Raw genomic sequence first — 19,377 nt, 5'->3', positions numbered from 1 at the left:
GAGATAATAAGAACTAATCTAGGCCTCAAATCATAATCAACAATTCCAATCCACAATAAAAATTCAAGTTTCATAATCATAATCAATAATCAACAAATGGGGCCTTGACCCCTCTGTACATTTATAAAAGGAGAATCAACGTTCAATCATAAAATTAACAATGGGGCTCCACCCCGTATAAAAATAAAAAAATTAACACAAAAAGATATTTCCAAACGACATAATTACAAACAAAAGAAAATAACTTCGAGTTTAGGGTTTGAAATTTTGATGAGTACCTTTCGAGTTTTAAGTTAATTTCAATTGTTGAAGGATGGAATTGGAAGGGTTTTGAAAATTGAAGGATCAAGGCCTGGCAATAAATTGAAAATTTTCTGCAAAATTTTATACATACTCGGTTGATGAAAAAAGGTTTAAAAAATTGCTAAAAAGATTTAAAAAAACAACTGTCTAAACATAGATTGTATATCAGTATACATCAGATTTCAACCTTGTATTTTTCTTATACATCAGATTTCAAACCCAGTTTTTCAAATACAATTAGCAAATAACAAAATAAATATTGAGTATCATTTTTTGCAAATCTCAACCAACAAACATGAAACATGAATAGGGTATGGGCATTAATTAGATGCAAATATCAAAAAGAAAGAAACCCACCCATGTTGGTACATCATGTCAAGTGTTGTTCTGGAAATTATTTATTGATCAATATAAGCATTCCCAATGTCACACGACCCCCAATTTTTTCAAGTTTCATCATAGCAGATAAAAATGGAATAATTTGTTGCAAAAAAGAAATTACCTGTTACCTCCTTCAATGCATGAAAACGGCAACCTTTGCCCAGAGATTGCAAGGAAGCTCTGGAGATGAAGGATTGGTCCCTATTTACCACCAGAAAAGAATGGAGAACAGAAGTCACCTAGCTGCCCCAACCCCAAACACTGCTAAAACAAAATTTATGAACTTCATAGAAGGTTAGATTAGTAAAAATGGAATGGGAAAGGGAACCCAAAAGGATGAAAATAATAAATTCCAACACAGCAACACTTATTGAAACAGAGTAATGTATAAATTACAAACTTGAAATCTAAAAACAAATAAATCAACCAACCATTTCCTCCAATTCTCCCAGCTATATAATAAATATAATAGTCCACAACTACTATGCTTCATCAATAATACGGGACCATCAGACATACTCCATAAACTATAATGGGAAGATATTCCAAGTTTAGCACATAAATGTATCCCCCGACACCAACTTCATAGCAACATGAGCTCGTAGAAAGTCCACAATGATCAGCAAGAATGTGAGTTGCTAGATTGCATGGCTCCTTGCAGGACTTTTACTGCACTGTCATAGTTTACAAAGCCCATGAACCAAAATTCATGGTTGTCTATAGAGATAACCTGGATGTATTTTTCAGCAGCATTGACTTTACTTGCCGAAGGATTAACTGCTTTAAGCTGATGTAATGGGACAACCACCTATACATGTAGTGACAAGGAAGAACGGCGGGCAGAACACACTGTTAGTCAGGAAAGATTGCAGAGAAGTGGATGCGTTTCAACCATTAAGATCACAACCATAAGTTAAAATGAAAATAAGAAGAAAACATTGAATTAAATGAAACATGGAATTATTAAGAAAATGAAGTGAGCACTCATTTTTCAGTTTAACATATGGCACCTAAGATTTAACTCAAAAGATTATTTCAATAAAAGTTTCAAATAATAATTATAATAAATAAGATGTTAGTTCTTCTAAGTGCCTCTACTACTCGGGAAAAAATTAGCACTAAGATGAAACAAGAATCACTAGAATAGTAATTCTAAGATTCATCATTGAAGCTTTGCATAATTTCCTAATCCAAGATATAAGAATGCAGAACACGTTCTAGACGAGGAAGATTTGAACCAATACAAAGGAAACATTTGCATAACTCAACCCAAGCTCGACCGAGCTAACCAAACCTAGGATTGGAATTTTCTTTAACATATCTACTTATTTTCCTTCTCGTGTTCTGGAACTTGGACTAGAAGAGATAATGAACGAAGGAGAAGAGGGAGTGAGGAAGAAAAAGGGACTTGATTGAAGGAAAATACGTAGATTGGTCAAATCAAGAAAATAAATGGAACCAATCTCTCTTCCTGACCTAACCCGGCCTCTTACTCCAGTCGAAATCACACTTGCATACAGTGAGAACATTCTGGAGACCTGCTTGCCTTACTTTCCTTTGGGCAAACCACTCCAGAAGGATATGTTTACCTCAACCATGCTTATCTCTCCTTCCAATAAACCATCTACGTTGAAGGGCTATAAAAAGCTGTGGTGTTGGAAGCTCAACATCAACAGGGTGTTCAGATCACATGCTATTACCAATTGAAGTGAACAACTAGGTGGAAGTGGAGGGAGAACAAGAGTGGGAAATTGATAGACTACTTGTTGGAAGTTTTTTCTTTTCTTTTTTTTTTTTTTTGGGTGGGGGGGAGGAGTGCTGCAAATGTCTATCGAAACTAGAATTGTTCATCTCTTCCTGGATCTTGGAAAAAATATACAGCTTGGATCAAATAGGTACATTATTTTGGGGACCCTTGAACTAAGCTCACTCGAATCAAAATCTTTGTTGCAGGGACATATACCTCTAGATCATCGAAAGTCAGGTTAGCCAATTGTTATCAAATGAAAGAAAATGTACAAATTACAAAATGCCCATGTGAATCTATACTCCTCCTTTTTCATAGAAGCTCAAAAATGATGGGATCATTTCATACACAATAATCCAATATAATGTAGAAAAGAAAAATCTTTATTTTTTTTGATAGATAAAGAATAATTTATATATCAAAAAAGGAGGGAAGGGGAAGACTGAGGATAACTCCAGATACAGAGGGAAAAAAAAAACTATGTCCACATAAACTGGATCCCATCTAAACAAAAATTTCTCAAGAGAACAGAAAAAAAATACTTTGAAATCCTCATACAACTTGGCACCAGAAAAACAAAAAAGCCCAAAATGCTCATTATAACCTGAATGGATCACTCTTCCCCCTCAAAGGGCAATCCATTTAGGACGATAGAAGAATGCTTATTATCATCAGACAAACCTTTTTGTCGCAATTATTCGAGAATAACAACAGAAGTCTATTGTATGAAAAACAAGATCTAAATAAATAACTAAAAATGTCCGGCAAGCTAATGATCACAAGAAATTTAGAAATTATTGTAGTGAAGAAATACACTGAGTGTACGAAACACGACCTCTATTACCATTCTCCTTCAAATAGAGCATACCCTTTTCTTTTAGAACTGGTAGCACAAGAAAGTATATTCAATGGAAAAAATACCTTATAATAGCTCCATTCAGTTTGGTCTCCAACTTTATATGAAAGAGGATTGTCACTACAAAATGCAAGTTTCGCTGTAGAAAGATACAAAATTCCCATAACTGGACCCGCAGATGTTGAGAGATAGCATGCATATGTATTTTGAAGTTGTTCTTCGGGAACTGTTTCAAAAGTTTGTTGAAAGATCTTTTCATAACCACCTTCCGCTAGAACTTTTGTTGACTGAGCAATCCTTCCCATTGCAGCATCAGTAACACTTGGAGCAGTTTTCACTGAGTTAAGAAAGGAAATAAACATTATCACTTATGATTTAGAAAGAGTAGATCCAAGAGAGAAGCAAAGAAAGAAAAAAAAATTAAACCAGCGACCCATTTCCCCATAAGAAACTTGCAAAAGGAAAATTGTCAGACTTTTAACTGAAAGAAAGCAAATAAGCATGAATGAAATATAAGAGTTTAGCAAAAGGCAATGTAATCTTATCCCCAAAATTTGGGGTTGGCTATAAACAACTCATGTTCCGCCGTTCCACCATGTCCAGAGATAAATTAAAACTATGACCTTAGTACCACATCACATACCCAAAGAATAGTAAACCTGTACCCTAGAGATCAAGAAAGAAAAAAAGAAGAGTAGAAGAAGAAAGGAGATTAATTCATATCTAGCAAAAATACCCACTACTTTTCCGCCTCCCTTCTCCCCTCAGCCTTGCTGCCATCCCTTCAACTCAGGCGATTTTCATCAACTCCAATGATCTTCTCAGGTTAGTTCTCTTTCTCTGCTGTGAGAAGTGAAGGTTTATATTTTTTTTAATCAACCTATGTCTGGACGGATTTACCAGGAAAAGCTTATTTCGTACCTTTCAAAAAAATATATATAAAAAACAAACTAATTTCATTGTGTTTGAGGATTCCTTTGGGGGTCATTGTGTTTCCATCAATCCCCTATGGCCATTGTGAGAAAAGTAAAATATGCTTTCTATTTTAAAACCATCCCCTCAAATTGTGAATTCCACCATATTTGATTGGATTCGATCAACATTTTAGATTTCATCAAGCGGTATGTAGTCTTTAAGTTATTGGTGTTTGATTGACTAGATCTAATTTTGATTTAGTATAAAAGCTCTAGACCAAGTATTCTGCATGTGAGGGAATTGAAAAACTCTAATAGCCCATGGTGATGGCTTGGGACATCAAAGTCATTCTCTCACTGGTTTAGTAGTAGTTATGTCGTCATGACAATGTTCTCTCATATTTCATTTTTTCCTTATTATCCTCTACTTCCTTGTGGCACATCTAGTTAGTCTGTTGTTTCCTGCAATTCAGATAGTTAGTTACATAGATTGGTTTTATGATTGTTCGAGGTACAGTCTCATTATCCATTTCTCTTGTAAATGAGTCTTGATCTACAATTAGATCTGGACCCTTGATTTAGTGATCCTCTAGTGCTTCCGTGTGAATGATACAGTTCTAGCCGGCACAAAAGGTGGGGCCATTGAATCTTTTAGCCACCTACTCTTATCAAAGAAGTTACAAGACACAAGCTGAAAATCAACCTTATATCAATAACATCACACTTAAAACAAACCAAGTTCTTAAGAAGAAAATAGATAACTAACATCTGATGCTGTGCCCTATATATTATTCTCTATATAATACTCTCCAGCATCCAATACTAAAATGTCTCTATTCAATACGCTTCGAGGCATCCATATCTCATAAGATCAGTAACGGCTCCAAGAAAGGCTTTAGGATCCCCCTTTGAAGCTTTTTTCATTTCTCATTCTTGCAATAGGGTAGGAGATTCTACAAGAATATGAAATTTTAAGAAAAGTAAAGGATACACTTTCTTTTCTTTTGTTTTTTGTTAAAATTTTTATTTTAAGTAACAATTCGTGGGTGCTTTGAAAAACGAAAATATTTTGGTAGCCATCAATAAAAACTTGGTGCATTAGGACACTTAATTTTTGTATTTGAGGACTCTTTTGGGGGTTTGATTTTTAGTATGCATCATTGCTGCATTGGTGCATGGGCTTCCTTCTGTTACATGTTTTTTCTTTAATGAAAATAGTGATGACATTTTATATATTCTTGTTTAAGACTGAAAGATTTTCATTCTACTGGAAAGTGTATCAAAAGTCACATAAAGTAATGTCCAGGCTTGGTAGTGACAATTGTGAAACATTCCAAATCTATGAAATCAGATCATCACCAGTCCAAGTAGATATTAGCGAATTAGTTGATCACCAAACTCCTAAGAAAGATGTTGAAAAATTAAAAACACCTTACACAGGGATGCTTTTTGAAACAATTGAAGAAGCAAAAAGCTACTACAAAGAGTACGGTCGGCAAGAAGGATTTTGGATTTGCGATAGAGCTCAAATGAGGTGACTAAGAATATGAGAAGGGAAAAAGTAGGGATAAGAATGTAAAAAAAAGGTAGAGGTTACCTCAACTAGGAAAATGAAATGAAATCATACCGACAAATGCCCAAAGCAACTAAGGATTTGAGTGAGACAAAGCTCCTTCAACTATTGGTGGCGCTCACATCGATTTTGATGATAGGGATTTTTTTTTTTATATAGGTAAACAAAATTAAGATGGTTCCCTTCCATCCCCGAAAAAATTCTCCTATTTCTATGTAACCAAGAGCCCCGACATATAGTAAAAAGAAGCAAATCCCGAAGCTTTTTTTCCTGCCAGAAAAAAAAAATTAATCCCAACTCGGAAAAAGAGACAAAATATCAATTGCTAAGATGCAAATTGTTTAAAATAAGCTAAAAAAAATGGGACCACACACAAGTCACAAAAGGACAGTGAATGAGAATATGATCGATGGACTCTCCACTTTTGAAACATAAAGCACAAAATTTTGACATTATAAAACCTCACCTAATAAGATGATCAAGGGTAAGCAAATTGCCAGAAACTGCAAGCCAAATGAAGAACGAGATTTTTGAAGGCACCTTTACCTCCCAAATTGATTTTACTGGAAAGGAATCAACCCTTTGAGTAACAAGATGTTCTCTAAAGGAACTTACGTAAAAACATTTATTATTCGAGCAAGTCCATTCTCAATTGTCATTCTTGGAAGGCTCCAATCGTAAATTGTCCATTTTGAAGTAAAGGTTTGCTAACTCTTGAATTTCCCATTCATTAAAAGCCTTCCTAAAACCAAAGACCCACTAAATATCAAGCCCATTGCGAATCCAGAATGGAGAAATAGGCATATCCTTTTTAGAGGATAAATCGTAAAGAAGTGGAAATCACACTAATAAGGAATTATCATCATCCCACTTATCCTCCCAGAACCGAATCATTTCCCCATTCCCCGCTTTGAAAACTATCCACTTCCTAAACTCTTGATCACCTTAAAAATACCCTTCCAGACTCCACACCCATAAGAACTTCTAGCCTCTCCACTTTCCCAACCAAATCTCTTTTCTCCAAATTTTGCTTCAATGATTATTCTCCACAAACTATTTTTTTCCTCCCCAACGCCACAACCATTTCCCAAGCAAAATAGTGTTTGTCATCCTAAAACTTTTGAATCCTAAACCCCCTTTTGATTTTGGAGCACAATCAATCTTCCAATTGACCAAGTAGTATTTGCATTTTCCCTCCTTATCATTCCAAAGGAAATCTCTGATCATTTTTTCCAATTTTTCCTCAACACTCCTCGGCAAAGTGAACAAAGAAAGATGATACACCAAAATGCTCTCCAAGATCTTTCTACCTTTGGAGAGATACTTTGATTTCCAAGAACTAAGTCTCTTCCCCATTTTTTCAATCACCGGGTCCCAAATTGCATTACTTCTGTCGATTGCTCCTAACAACAAACCCAGATAGCTAGAAGGTAAAGAATTCACCTAATAGCCAAACATCATTGCCCACGTAGGGATTGTTATAATCACTTCAAAAATGTTAGGCACAGAGAGCTAAAAGGGGAAAACCATTCCGCCCTAGATTATTTTGGGAATAAGCAAATTGAGAATCCACAATTTTTTTAAGCAATTCAGTATGATGAAAATAGGAAGGCAACTAATTTCTTTTAGATGGCTTATAAGTCACAAATGACGTATCAATATTTTGAGGATGTAGTCACATTTGATAAAAGATATCGAACGAATAAGTACAATAAATCATTTGCAAAGTTTACTAGAATAAACCACCAGTTATAGTATTTATAATCCGGATTGTACTATTATAAAACGAGATAGAGATCATATTTTTGTGGTTGTTTGAAATATGACTTGAAGTTATAAGAGGTCAACATCCAATTTCTATCATCACTAGCTAAATTTTGGCAATGAGATGAACAGTTGCCAAGATTTTTCCCAACCTGCTATTGTCGACACATCAAAAAGAAATTTACTGAAAAGTTTTCATAAGTACAAGTATACTATAAATGTCAAAATTCAAAGTTGAGATTAAAGAATATATATTTAGTTGACATACAAGATAGGGGATTTTGATGAGAAATGGAAGACCATGATTGTGGAGTATGGATCAAGAAAAATGAATGGCTTCAACAACTCTTCTCACCTACTTCAATGAATGGCATCCTCACCTTTTTTCAATGAATGACATCACCGCCTTGTCTATGAGATATTCAGATCAATAAGCAACAACTGAGAGGTATTATTAGTGCATTGATCATCTAAATTTTGGAAAAGCATCGACTGGAGAATTTCCTTTCAAATCAATATTAACTTTAGAAAGCTTTTTGGATAATTCATTTAAAGTTTCCATGTAAATTGTGTATGCCCTATTTGAAGGTGTTGCATAACAAGCCACTTTAGTAGTTTGTTGACACATGATTGAATCTCAATCACTCCGATTGATCTTTGCCAATATTCATTACAAATGAATTCATGACCCTAAATTTGTTAATCTCTTATCATCATCTTCCAAGAATAAAGTAGGGTAAGATATCATCAATGTCAAGAGGGACAAACACTTCCAAAATATATCTACAAAGTATTCCAAAGAACTTAAAATTTTGACATTTAGACATATCTTCATATGGTTGCAAATTTAACTTCACCACAAATTCTTCAAGTTCACCAACTTTCATTTTAACCTTATATGTATGATATTCATTGTCATATCTTCATTCTTCAACTTTATATTAGATGACTTTAATCCATTCATACTTGAATTTCTCGAGCATGTTTATGCCATAAAACTATGTTACATGCTTCAAAAGGAAGTGGTAAGTCATTTAAAATGTGATGCTTCTGTTTTGACTAAAAATCTTCTTTACTTCTTTTTCATAATTTTCTTCAGTACTCACTCATACTTAATTAAAAAATTCTAAGATTTTTCATCAATATAACAAATCCATTAAAAATACGTTAATGCCATCAATACGCCTAATGATATTTATTCTTGTAAAAAATGTGCCAAGGATATAAACACACTCAAGAAGCACATATTTCGAAGACTTAATGCATTCACTCATTATTGTTTAATACATACTCCACAATCAATGTTTTTCACGTTTCATTGAAATCTACTATCTTGAAGTCGATCAAATGCATCTTTTATCTCAACTTTAAATTTTGACCTTCTATAGTATACTACTGATAATTTTTACTATATTTCTTTTTAATGTACCAAAGGGATAGACAATAGTGTTGGGGAAAATCTTAGTAATTATTTCACTCGTTGCTAAGTCTTAATCAGTGATGATAGAAAGTAGATGATGACTTCTTATATTTTCAAATGTCTCAAATAATCACAAAAATGTGATATTTGTCTCGTCTTTAATAATGCAGATCCTAATTGAATAAACTGTAAATGATAGTTTACTCAAGTAAATAGCACGAATAGATATCATACGAGATATTGTGTTAAATATGACTAATTCCTTAAAATACCGATACATCATGCGTGATCTAGAATCCCCATAAAAGCAATTAGATGCTCTCCCACCTTCATCACACTAAATTGCATAGAAAAATTGTAAATTTTTAGCTTCCTTCTTCCTTAAGTAATTAAAGACTAATAATGCATCCCTTTCAAATTCCTTTCCTCAAGTGATTATAATACATTAAAATCTATATGCCATCACCAATGATTGAAAGAAATTTTCTAACTTGCAAGTTTTCTATATGAAATATTTTAGTCAAATTCTTAGTTTTTTAGGCATCTATGTTTGATTTCAGTTTCATTTTTATTCTCCTCGCTAGGGTAACTACCTTGTGATTGTCATTGAAAACAGACATTTCTCATTTCTATTTCACACAATAGCCTTGTACCCACCTTTAACAGTTGAACAACTTCTACTTATTTTCTTCACATTCTTTTTTCCATGTGTTTCTTTTTAAAGCATCTCGGTCATTCTCTTTCAAAACTTTCAAGAAAAAATTTCCTTAATGTGAGCAAATTAATAGTTTTAGTCACCACATGTGATCCTCATCACACCTTAGATGTTCGAGAACAACTCCAAAATCCTTTTTGTCGACAATATTCTTCATAATAATTTTTTGCTTCTTCAATTATTTGATAAAGAATCCTCATATAAGATACTTCTAGTTTTCAATATTTGTCTTACGGGTTTGGCAATCAACTAATTCACCAATATCTACTTGAACTAATGATGATTCAATATCATCGATATAGAAAGTTACACAATTATCACCACCAAGTGTAGTCATCTGATTTTATGCGGTTTTTGATACACCCACCAGTAAAATGAAAAATCTTTAAGCCTTAAATAACAATGATGCATTATATCCCTACTGTTTTGATTAAAGAATAACATATAATAGAAGGAAGACCATGCACTAAAGCGAATCCCATAGTCGTTATCATAATCATCGAAGCCTTAACTAGGAAAATGAAATGAAATCATACCGACAAATGCCCAAAGCAACTAAGGATTTGAGTGAGAAAAAGCTCCTTCAATTATTGGTAGCGCTCACATCAATTTTGATGATAGGGATTGTTTTTTTATAGGTAAACAAAATTTGATGGTTCCTTTCCATCCCCGAAAATATTCTCCTATTTCTATTTAACTAAGAGCCCTGGCATATAGTAAAATGAAGCAAATCCCAAAGCTTTTTTTCATGCCAGGAAAAAAAAAATAATCCCAACTCGAAAAAAGATACAAATTATCATTTGGAAAAATGCAAATTGTCTAAAATAAGCTTTAAAAAAAATGGGACAACACACGAGTCACAAAAGGACAGTGAATGAAAATACGATCAACGGACTCTCCATTTGTGTAACATAAAGCACAAAAAATTGGCATTATAAAGCCTCGCCTAATAAGATGATCAAAGGTAAGCAAATTACCAAAGACCACAAGCCAAATGAAAAACGAGATTTTTGAAGGCACCTTTGCCTCCCAAATTGATTTTACCGAAAAGGAATCAACCCTTTGAAAAACAAGATTTTCTCTAAAAGAACTTACCAAGAAACATATATTATTCGAGCAAGTCCATTCTCAATTGTCATTCTCAGAAGGCTCCAATTGTAAATTGCCCATTTTAGAGGGATAGGTTTGCTAACTCTTGAATTTCCCAGTCGTTAAAAATCCCACTAAATATCAATCCCATTGTGAATCTAGAATGCAGAAATAGGCATATCCTTTTTAGATGATAAATCATAAAGAAGTGGAAATTGCACCAGTAAGGAATAATCATCATCCCACTTCTCCTCCCAAAACGAATCATTTCCCCGTTCCCCGCTCTGAAAACTATCCACTTCCTAAACTCTTGATCACCTTAAAAATACCCTTCCAGACTCCACACCCATAAGAACTTCTAGCCTCTCCACTTTCCCAATCAAATCTCTTTTCTCCAAATTTCGCTTAAATGACTATTCTCGACAAACTATTTTTTTTCCTCCCCAAAATGCCACAGCCATTTCCCAAGCAAGGCAGTATTTGTCATCCTAAAAACCTTTGAATCCTAAACCCCCTTTTGATTTTGGAGCACAAACAATCTTCCAATTGACCAAGTGGTATTTGCGTTCTCCGTATCATTCCAAAGGAAATCTCTGATCACTTTTTCCAATTTTACCTCAACACTCCTCAGCAAAGTGAACAAAGAACGATGATACATTGAAATGCTCTCCAAGGTACTTCTAATTAGGGTCATTTTTCCACCATTGGAGAGATACTATGATTTCCAAGTTTCTAATTAGGAAGATACTAAGTCTCTTCCCCATTTTTTCAATCACCGGGTCCCAAATTGCATTACTTCTATAGATTGCTCCTAACAACAAACTGAGATAGTTGGAAGGTAAAAAATCCACCTCACAGCAAAACATCATTGCCCACCTAAGGATTGTTATAATCACTTCAAAAATGTTAGGCACGTAGAGCTAAAAGAGGAAAACCAATCAGCCCTAGATTATTTTGAGAATAAGCAAACTGAGAATCCACAATTTTTTCAAGCAATTCAGTATGATGAAAATAGGAAGGCAACTAATTTCTTTTAGATGGCTTATAAGTCACAAATGACGTATCAATATTTTGAGGATGTAGTCACATTTGATAAAAGATATCGAACGAATAAGTACAATAAATCATTCGCAAAGTTTACTAGAATAAACCACCAGTTATAGTATTTATAATCCGGATTGTACTATTATAAAACGAGATAGAGATCATATTATTGTGGTTGTTTGAAATATGACTTGAAGTTATAAGAGGTCAACATCCAATTTCTATCATCACTAGCTAAATTTTGGCAATGAGATGAACAATAGCCAAGATTTTTCCCGACCTACTATCTTCGGCACATCAAAAAGAAGTTTACTTAAAAATTTTCATAAGTATATTATAAACGTCAAAATTCAAAGTTGAGATTAAAGAATATATTTAGTCAACATACAAGATAAGGGATTTTGATGAGAAATGGAAAACCATGATTTTGGAGTATGGATCAAGAAAAATGAATGGCTTCAACAACTCTTCTCACCCTTTACTTCAATGAATGGCATCCTCACCTTTTTTTCAATGAATGACATCACCACCTTGTAAGCATCAACTGGAGAATTTGAAATATCTCCGTTCAAATCAATATTAACTTTAGAAAGCTTTTTGGATAATTCATTTAAAGCTTCCATGTAAATTGTGTATGCCCTATTTGAAGGTGTTGCATAACAAGCCAATTTAGTAGTTGGTTGACACATATGACTGAATCTCAATCACTCCGATTGATCTTTGCCAATATTCATTACAAATGAATTCATGACCTAAATTTGTTAAATCTCTTATCTCCATCTTCCAAGAATAAAGTAGGGCAATACATCATCAATGTCTAGATGGACAAACACTTTCAAAATATATCTACAAAGTATTCCAAAGAACTTAAAATTTTGACATTTAGACATATTTTCGTAAGTTAGCAAATTTAACTTCACCACAAAATCTTCAAGTTCACCAACTTTCATTTTAACCATATATGTATGGCATTCATTGTCATATCTTCATTCTTCAACTTTATATTAGTTGACTTTAATGCATTCATACTTAAATTTCTCGAGAATGTTTCCGCCATAAAACTATGTTACATCCTTCAAAAGTAAGTAGTAAGTCATTTAAAATGTGATGCTTCTATTCTGACTCTAAATCTTCATTACTTCTTTTTCATAATTTTCTTCAGTACTCGCTCATAGTAAATTAAAAATTCGAAGATTTGTCATCAATATAACACATCCATGAAAAATACGTTAATGCCATCAATACGCCTAATGGTAGTCATTCCAACAAAAAATGTGCCAAGGATATAAACAGACACTCAAGAAGCACATATTTCAAAGACTTAATACATTCACTCTTTATTTTCCAATACATACTCCACAATCAATGTTTTTCACATTTCATTGAAATCTATTATCTTAAAGCTGATTAGATACATCTTTTATCTCAACTTTAAATTTTGACCTTCTATAGTATACTTATGATAATTTTTACTATATTTCTTTTTAATGTACCGAAGGTATAGACGATAGTGGGTGTTGGGGAAAATATTAGTAATCACTTCCCTCATTGCCAAGTCTTAATTAGTGATAATAGAAAGTAGATGATGACTTCTTATACTTTCAAATGTCTCAAATAATCACAAAAATGTGACATTTGTCTCGTCTTTAATAATGCAGATTCAAATTGAATAAACTATAAATGATAGTTTACTCAAGTAAATAGCACGAATAGATATCATACTTGTTTGTTTGATATATTGTGTTAAATATGACTAATTCCTTAAAATACCGATATATCATGCGTGGTCTAGAATCCCCATAAAAGAAGTTAGATGCCCTCCCAACTTCATCACTCTAAATTGCATAGAAAAATTGTAAATTCTTAGCTTCCTTCTTCCTTAAGTAATTAAAGACTAATAATGCATCCCCGTTCAAATTCCTTTCCTCAAGTGATTATAACAATCCCTACATTAAAATCTATATGACCATCACCAATAATTGAAAGAAATTTTCTAACTTGCAAGTTTTTCCATGAAATATTTTAGTCAAATTCTTAGTTTTTTGGGCATCTATTGGTTTGATTTCATTTTCATTTTCATTCTCCTCGCTAGGGTAATGGCCTTGTGATTGTCATTGAAAACAGACATTTCTCATTCTATTTCACACAATAGCCTTCTACCCACCTTTAACAGTTGAATAACTTCTACTTATTTTCTTCACATTGTTTTTTCCACGTGTTTCTTTCTTGATCATTCTCTTTCTCAACTTTCGAGAAAAAATTTCCTTAATGTGAGCAAATAAATAGTTTAGTCACCACATGTGAGCCACATCATGCCTTAGATGTTCGAGAACAAATCCAAAATCCTTTTTGCGATATAAATTCTTCATAGTAATTTTTCGCTTCTTCAATTATTTGATAAAGAATCCTCATATAAGATACTTTTAGTTTTCAACATTTGTCTTACGGATTTAGCAATCAACTCATTCACCAATATCTACTTGAACTAATGATGATTCAATATCATCGATTTGGAAAGTTACACAATTATCACCACCAAGTGTAGTCATCTGATTTTATGCGGTTTTTGATACACCCACCAATAAAATGAAAAATATTTAAGCCTTAAATAACAATGATGCATTATATCCCTATTGTTCTGATTAAAGAATAACATATAATAGAAGGAAGACCATGCACTAAAGTCGCATCCCATGGTCGTTATCATAATCATTGAAGCCTTATCCCAAATATTTGGGATCGGCTAAATGAATCATGTTCCTCCACGTAATCAATCCACAACCACATCCAAGGGCGGTTTTTCAATAAGGGCAATGGGGGTACTTGCCCCCACTAGAATTTTTAAAATTTATAAGGATTTATGTGCTATTTTTGACTAACAAAAGTAGGGGGGAAATCCGCCGCTATTGCCCCCGCAAGAATTTTTAAAATTTACAAGGGTTTTAGTTTCCCCCATGTAGACAAAATCTTGGGCTCCACCCCTGGCCACATCTTATTTTATTGAATGCGTGTTCATATCCTCTTTCATTATCTCAATGCACGTTTCTTCGGGGCCTTCCTTCACTCTTTTAGAATATTCAACTTGTACATTCACTTTTAACTAAGGTTGTAATCAGCCTTCAATATGTATTCCGAAACCATCTCTAATCTCCCCCACGGCTTCACCAAGTCATATTCATAAATCATTTACCCATACTTACTAAAAAGCACCCTTTCCTGCACCTCCTTCCCTTCAATAAAACACTGTAAACTCCTTCCTAGAATTGCTCCAATAAAACCCAGAAACATCTAGCACACAAACAACCCGTCTTCTTAATCTGACAAACTAAGTTTAAGCCAGCGAAATGATATTTGTTATCTCATTATGGGGGAAAAAAACTCTTTAAAGCCTTATTGGTAAGATGGTCAACCTTCAACCCATTGGAACCATAGAGGAAAATTCGGAAGAAGGAAAACATACGGATGATATATCTTATGATAGCACGGCTGGAAAATCTGGTAGAGATTAGCTCAAAACTCCAGTTCATCATGATGCAATAAAGAAGTGGAATACTTGTATTTCCTTTAACACTGGACAAGCTTATCTGCCTGAATACCATATATTAGGGGTGAATCTTAGTCAACCACCAAAAAATCTCTTTACAACCTTGCTGGTAAGATGGTCTACTTGCTGGTAAGACGGTCTACCCTAACCATGTTGAAACTATGGTAGACTGCTTTCTAATGAAGGAAAAGAAAAGGATAGTACATCATTTTTTTATAGCACTGGTCGAAAATCCAATAGAGACTAGCCACAAACATCCAATTTATTATCTAATGCAATGTTGAAGTGGAATAATTGTATTGCCTTTTACCTGCCTGAACATCAGGTATTGGGGATGAATCGTTGTCAACTACCACCTTGCATTGTGATAATCTTAGCATTGCTACTTATCAAAATAAAATAAAAAACCTTAGCATTGCCTACATCGCTACAAGGAAATTGATGAAGTGAAGCAAAACATGAGGAAAGGAAAAATAAAAAAGTGACAATATCTATAGATAAGATATGATTATCCTTACACACATCTCAAAGCTCTGAATAATCTCCCGAAAGCAGTTCTATACAGAATTTTAAGCCACTATGGAAATAATTATTACCCAAGTACAACCATGAAGAATATGGAAAAAAACCTTTGAAAGATTAAAAGCACTAATAGCTCTAATAAAGCACCAGACAGCCTGTAACAAAAACCACTTGAAATAAGGTATAGTCCTTCATATAGGCATAGAGCATCCTCCACTCTATGGAGACTAAAAAGACTGTTCAAGCTGAAGTTCGACAACATCATCTCCTTATAAATAGTTTTGTCAGCCAAATCAATCATTTCAATACCCACCACCACATCATCTAAGAGTTGGTCATCCAATAAACCAGATATATAGGGAAGATAAGAAAAGGCACAAACCACACAACTTGCATTCCCAACTCAAAGCACACATGATAGGGAAAAAAAGAAAAGGCACAAATTGTACGACACATTCCATACTCAAAGCCATGTCTTTTTTTTTTTTTTTTTTTGATCAGTAACGAAATTTATTGATAAAGTGGTTGAGAAGACCAACTAAAGACAATGGAACAAACCCACTCCCACCAAGTGATAAAGTCCTCGAAGAAGACACCCCTAAACTCGATAAACACCATACACAAAAAAAAAAAAAAATACAACAAAGAAAACTTAGAAGACTTTAGTGCTACAAAACAACCACGCTGCTAAATTTGGTTTCACTTCAAATTGGATACGTTCCTTTATGAATGAAAAGAATGCCTCAAAAACAAATGTAATTGTGACAAGGGAACCAAAATGGCTTGTTTTCTCGAATCATGCTACATTCTTCTAGATTGGAAGCCCATAGCTTTCATTTTCAGCTTCGTTCATTTGGGATGCCAATTCTATCCAGATACCTATTTTTCATAATAGTTTCTTTTGGAAAAAAAAATAAAAAATTCTAGTAGTTGATCGCATGATTAGTTGTAAAAGGATAACGGTAGATTTTCCATTTGTAACTTGAGTGGGGAATTGGTCAATCATTTCCTCGTTCATTGCAATGTTGCTAGGGAAGTATGGGATTTCATATTAAATTCCTTTGGAGTTAATTAGACCTTAACTTCTTATTTTTTGGACTTATTTAGTCGTTGGCCTATGTCAACCTTCTCTTTTAAATGAATGTTATACGGAGATATTACTACCATTTGCAATATGCTAGAACCTTTGGAAGGAGTGAAACAAAGGGAATGCAGAAAATATATATATTACATTGATCTTGCATGAATATTCTTTTGTATTTTTGGATGAAGATCTTCTAAGAGTTTAGGGATGTATTTTTTAGGGTTTAAGTCTTAGTTGGGATAATGGAGTAGCGAAATAGGGTTAAGTTTGTTGTTATTTTTGCTATTTTTTATCTTGTATTTTCTACCTACACGTCTCCTCGACATCCAAAGTTTTTTTTCTTGTTTCTTTTCCCTTTTGTTAGACCAAAATTTGCTTTACCTATCAGAAAAAATGGGAGTGCTAGGTCACACACCAGAAATCACCGGGATCTTGTCCACACCCTCCATATAATCACCTCTAATAGATATGCATTTATGCAAGAACACTTTCATATAATTCGGAAGGAAATGAAACACATTGCTTTTATCTTAACAATATGTCAGACGTGTACTCGATAAAATATATGGCGTTCACTCCTATTTTTATTTTTATTTTTATTTTTTGTATAAATGCATTTCTCTAATAGATATGCTTCTCTTATGTTTTTTTTTATTGCCCATGTTTTGAAGCTCGATCTATGTTTCGTGCAACAAGTCTACAACACAATTCTTCCACGTGCTCATAGTCTCAAATCAAATAGCTCGTGTTCTCAACAAATTCATGTAGGTTTCCCATTTATGCAATATAATCAACAGCATTGAAGATAATTTCTATCTTCAATCGAGTTGAATAGATTGTTTCAATAACACATGATTAGGAACATTTTATGTTAAGATATAACACTAATCAAATATGCAAGATGATCACAATTCTTACAGTGTTGCCAAACGTTTCCAGCGAGATCCTCAGCCTTCTTCGTGGCCTCTTCCACCTTCTTTCCCCATCTACCGAGCGTATCACGAACCGACACCATTGTATCTGATCAAAACATGAGAATCTCAATAACAATTCCCAATGCAATCCTCATAACATATATAATTCATCACTGAATCAACCAATCAGGATGGGAAAAAAACAAATAAAGAAAAATAAAACTGTAAAAACCAATTGCACAAAGGACACTAACGAATTATTACTGGAAAAAACAACAACAAAAAACTCAAACTTGACCCCACAGAAAAATTCTTCCTAACAGCTATAATTCATCACTAAATCAATCAATCAGGAGGAAAAAAAAAAAAAAAAAAAGAAAATAAAACTGTACACACCCATTGCACAAAGGACACTAACGAATTATTCTGGGAACATAAAAACATAATTTGATAGCTCTCTCTCTCTCTCTCTCTCTCTCTCTCTCTCTCTCTCTCTCTCTCTCTCTCCAAAAAAAAAAATAATAATAATAATCCTAACAGGTATAATTCATCACTAAATCAACCAATCAAGAGAGGGGAAAAAAACAAATAAAGGAAAATAACACAAACCCATTTCACAAAGGACACTAACGTATTATTCCTGAAACAAAAAATATTATTTGATCGCTCAAGAGAGATCCCACAGAAAAAAATCTTCATAACAGATGTAATTAATCACTAAATCAACCAATCAAGAAGGAAAAAAAAAAACAAATAAAAAATAACACAAACCCATTGCACAAAGGACACTGACGAATTATTCAGGGCAAAAAAAAGGGAAAAAACTCACCTTTGACAGACGAGAGGATGGTGCAGGTGAAGCAGAGATGTAAGGGTTGGATTCACGAGGCATCGCAGTAGCGTCATTTTGGGGGATTGAAGGAGATCCTTTTGGTAATTCGGAGCTAAAATTAACCGATTTCTGCGAATTAATCTTCGAAGGATCCGACTGCGATTGAGACCCTTTTTCTAAATTCTCCTGATTCAAAGTAACAGGAGGAACGAGAGCGACATCTTCCAGATCGATTTTAGGGTACGGAGCGTAATCTGGTGAGTGATCGACCTCTGATTTCTTCGTATTTGATTGATCTCCTTGTTGATCCATCGTTCTTCCTCGAAAGGTTCGACCAAAAAATCGAGGAAACTGGGTGTTTGTGATTGTGATTCGTGTTTCGTGTCCTGTTCGTGACTTCGTGTGGGGGTACTTCAGCACTTCTTTGTAACGCGGCTTGGCTGGAGTGATGTTTTTGCTCACACCGACACGGGTTAGACATTTGGGCAGATGACCTAAGTAATAAGAGAGAAAATTTCTCTCTCCTGCCATAGTTAGAAAACGAAAATTTTCAATTAGATGATCATTTGTAATTAAAAAACATAATCCACTATCACAATGTTGTGTAGGACGAATTCTATGATTTAAATAAATAAAAAATATTATTTTTCACTGTTAAATCTTAAATTTTAAATT

The 19,377-nt window shown here is 33.8% G+C and overlaps 1 protein-coding gene across 1 annotated transcript; it reads right to left on the bottom strand.

Annotated features, from left to right (window-relative positions):
- Nucleotides 1–1,021: 1,021 nt before the first annotated feature.
- LOC147404981 (GEM-like protein 1) lies at nucleotides 1,022–19,159 on the bottom strand. The gene is made up of 4 exons (XM_086441105.1): nucleotides 18,696–19,159; nucleotides 17,875–17,976; nucleotides 3,353–3,624; nucleotides 1,022–1,492 (listed from the first exon to the last, which is right to left on the bottom strand). The coding sequence occupies exons 1-4, from the start codon at nucleotides 19,012–19,014 to the stop codon at nucleotides 1,304–1,306; spliced, it is 882 nt and encodes a 293-aa protein (XP_086297231.1). The 5' UTR covers nucleotides 19,015–19,159; the 3' UTR covers nucleotides 1,022–1,303.
- Nucleotides 19,160–19,377: the final 218 nt, after the last annotated feature.

This window comes from Akebia trifoliata, chromosome 4 (assembly GCF_017979445.1).
Source record: "Akebia trifoliata isolate Shusen 1 chromosome 4, ASM1797944v1, whole genome shotgun sequence".
In the NCBI taxonomy this organism is placed as follows: Eukaryota; Viridiplantae; Streptophyta; class Magnoliopsida; order Ranunculales; family Lardizabalaceae; genus Akebia; species Akebia trifoliata.
The sequence above is the reverse complement of the archived record's forward strand: the minus strand, read 5'-3'. Positions and strand labels throughout refer to the sequence as shown.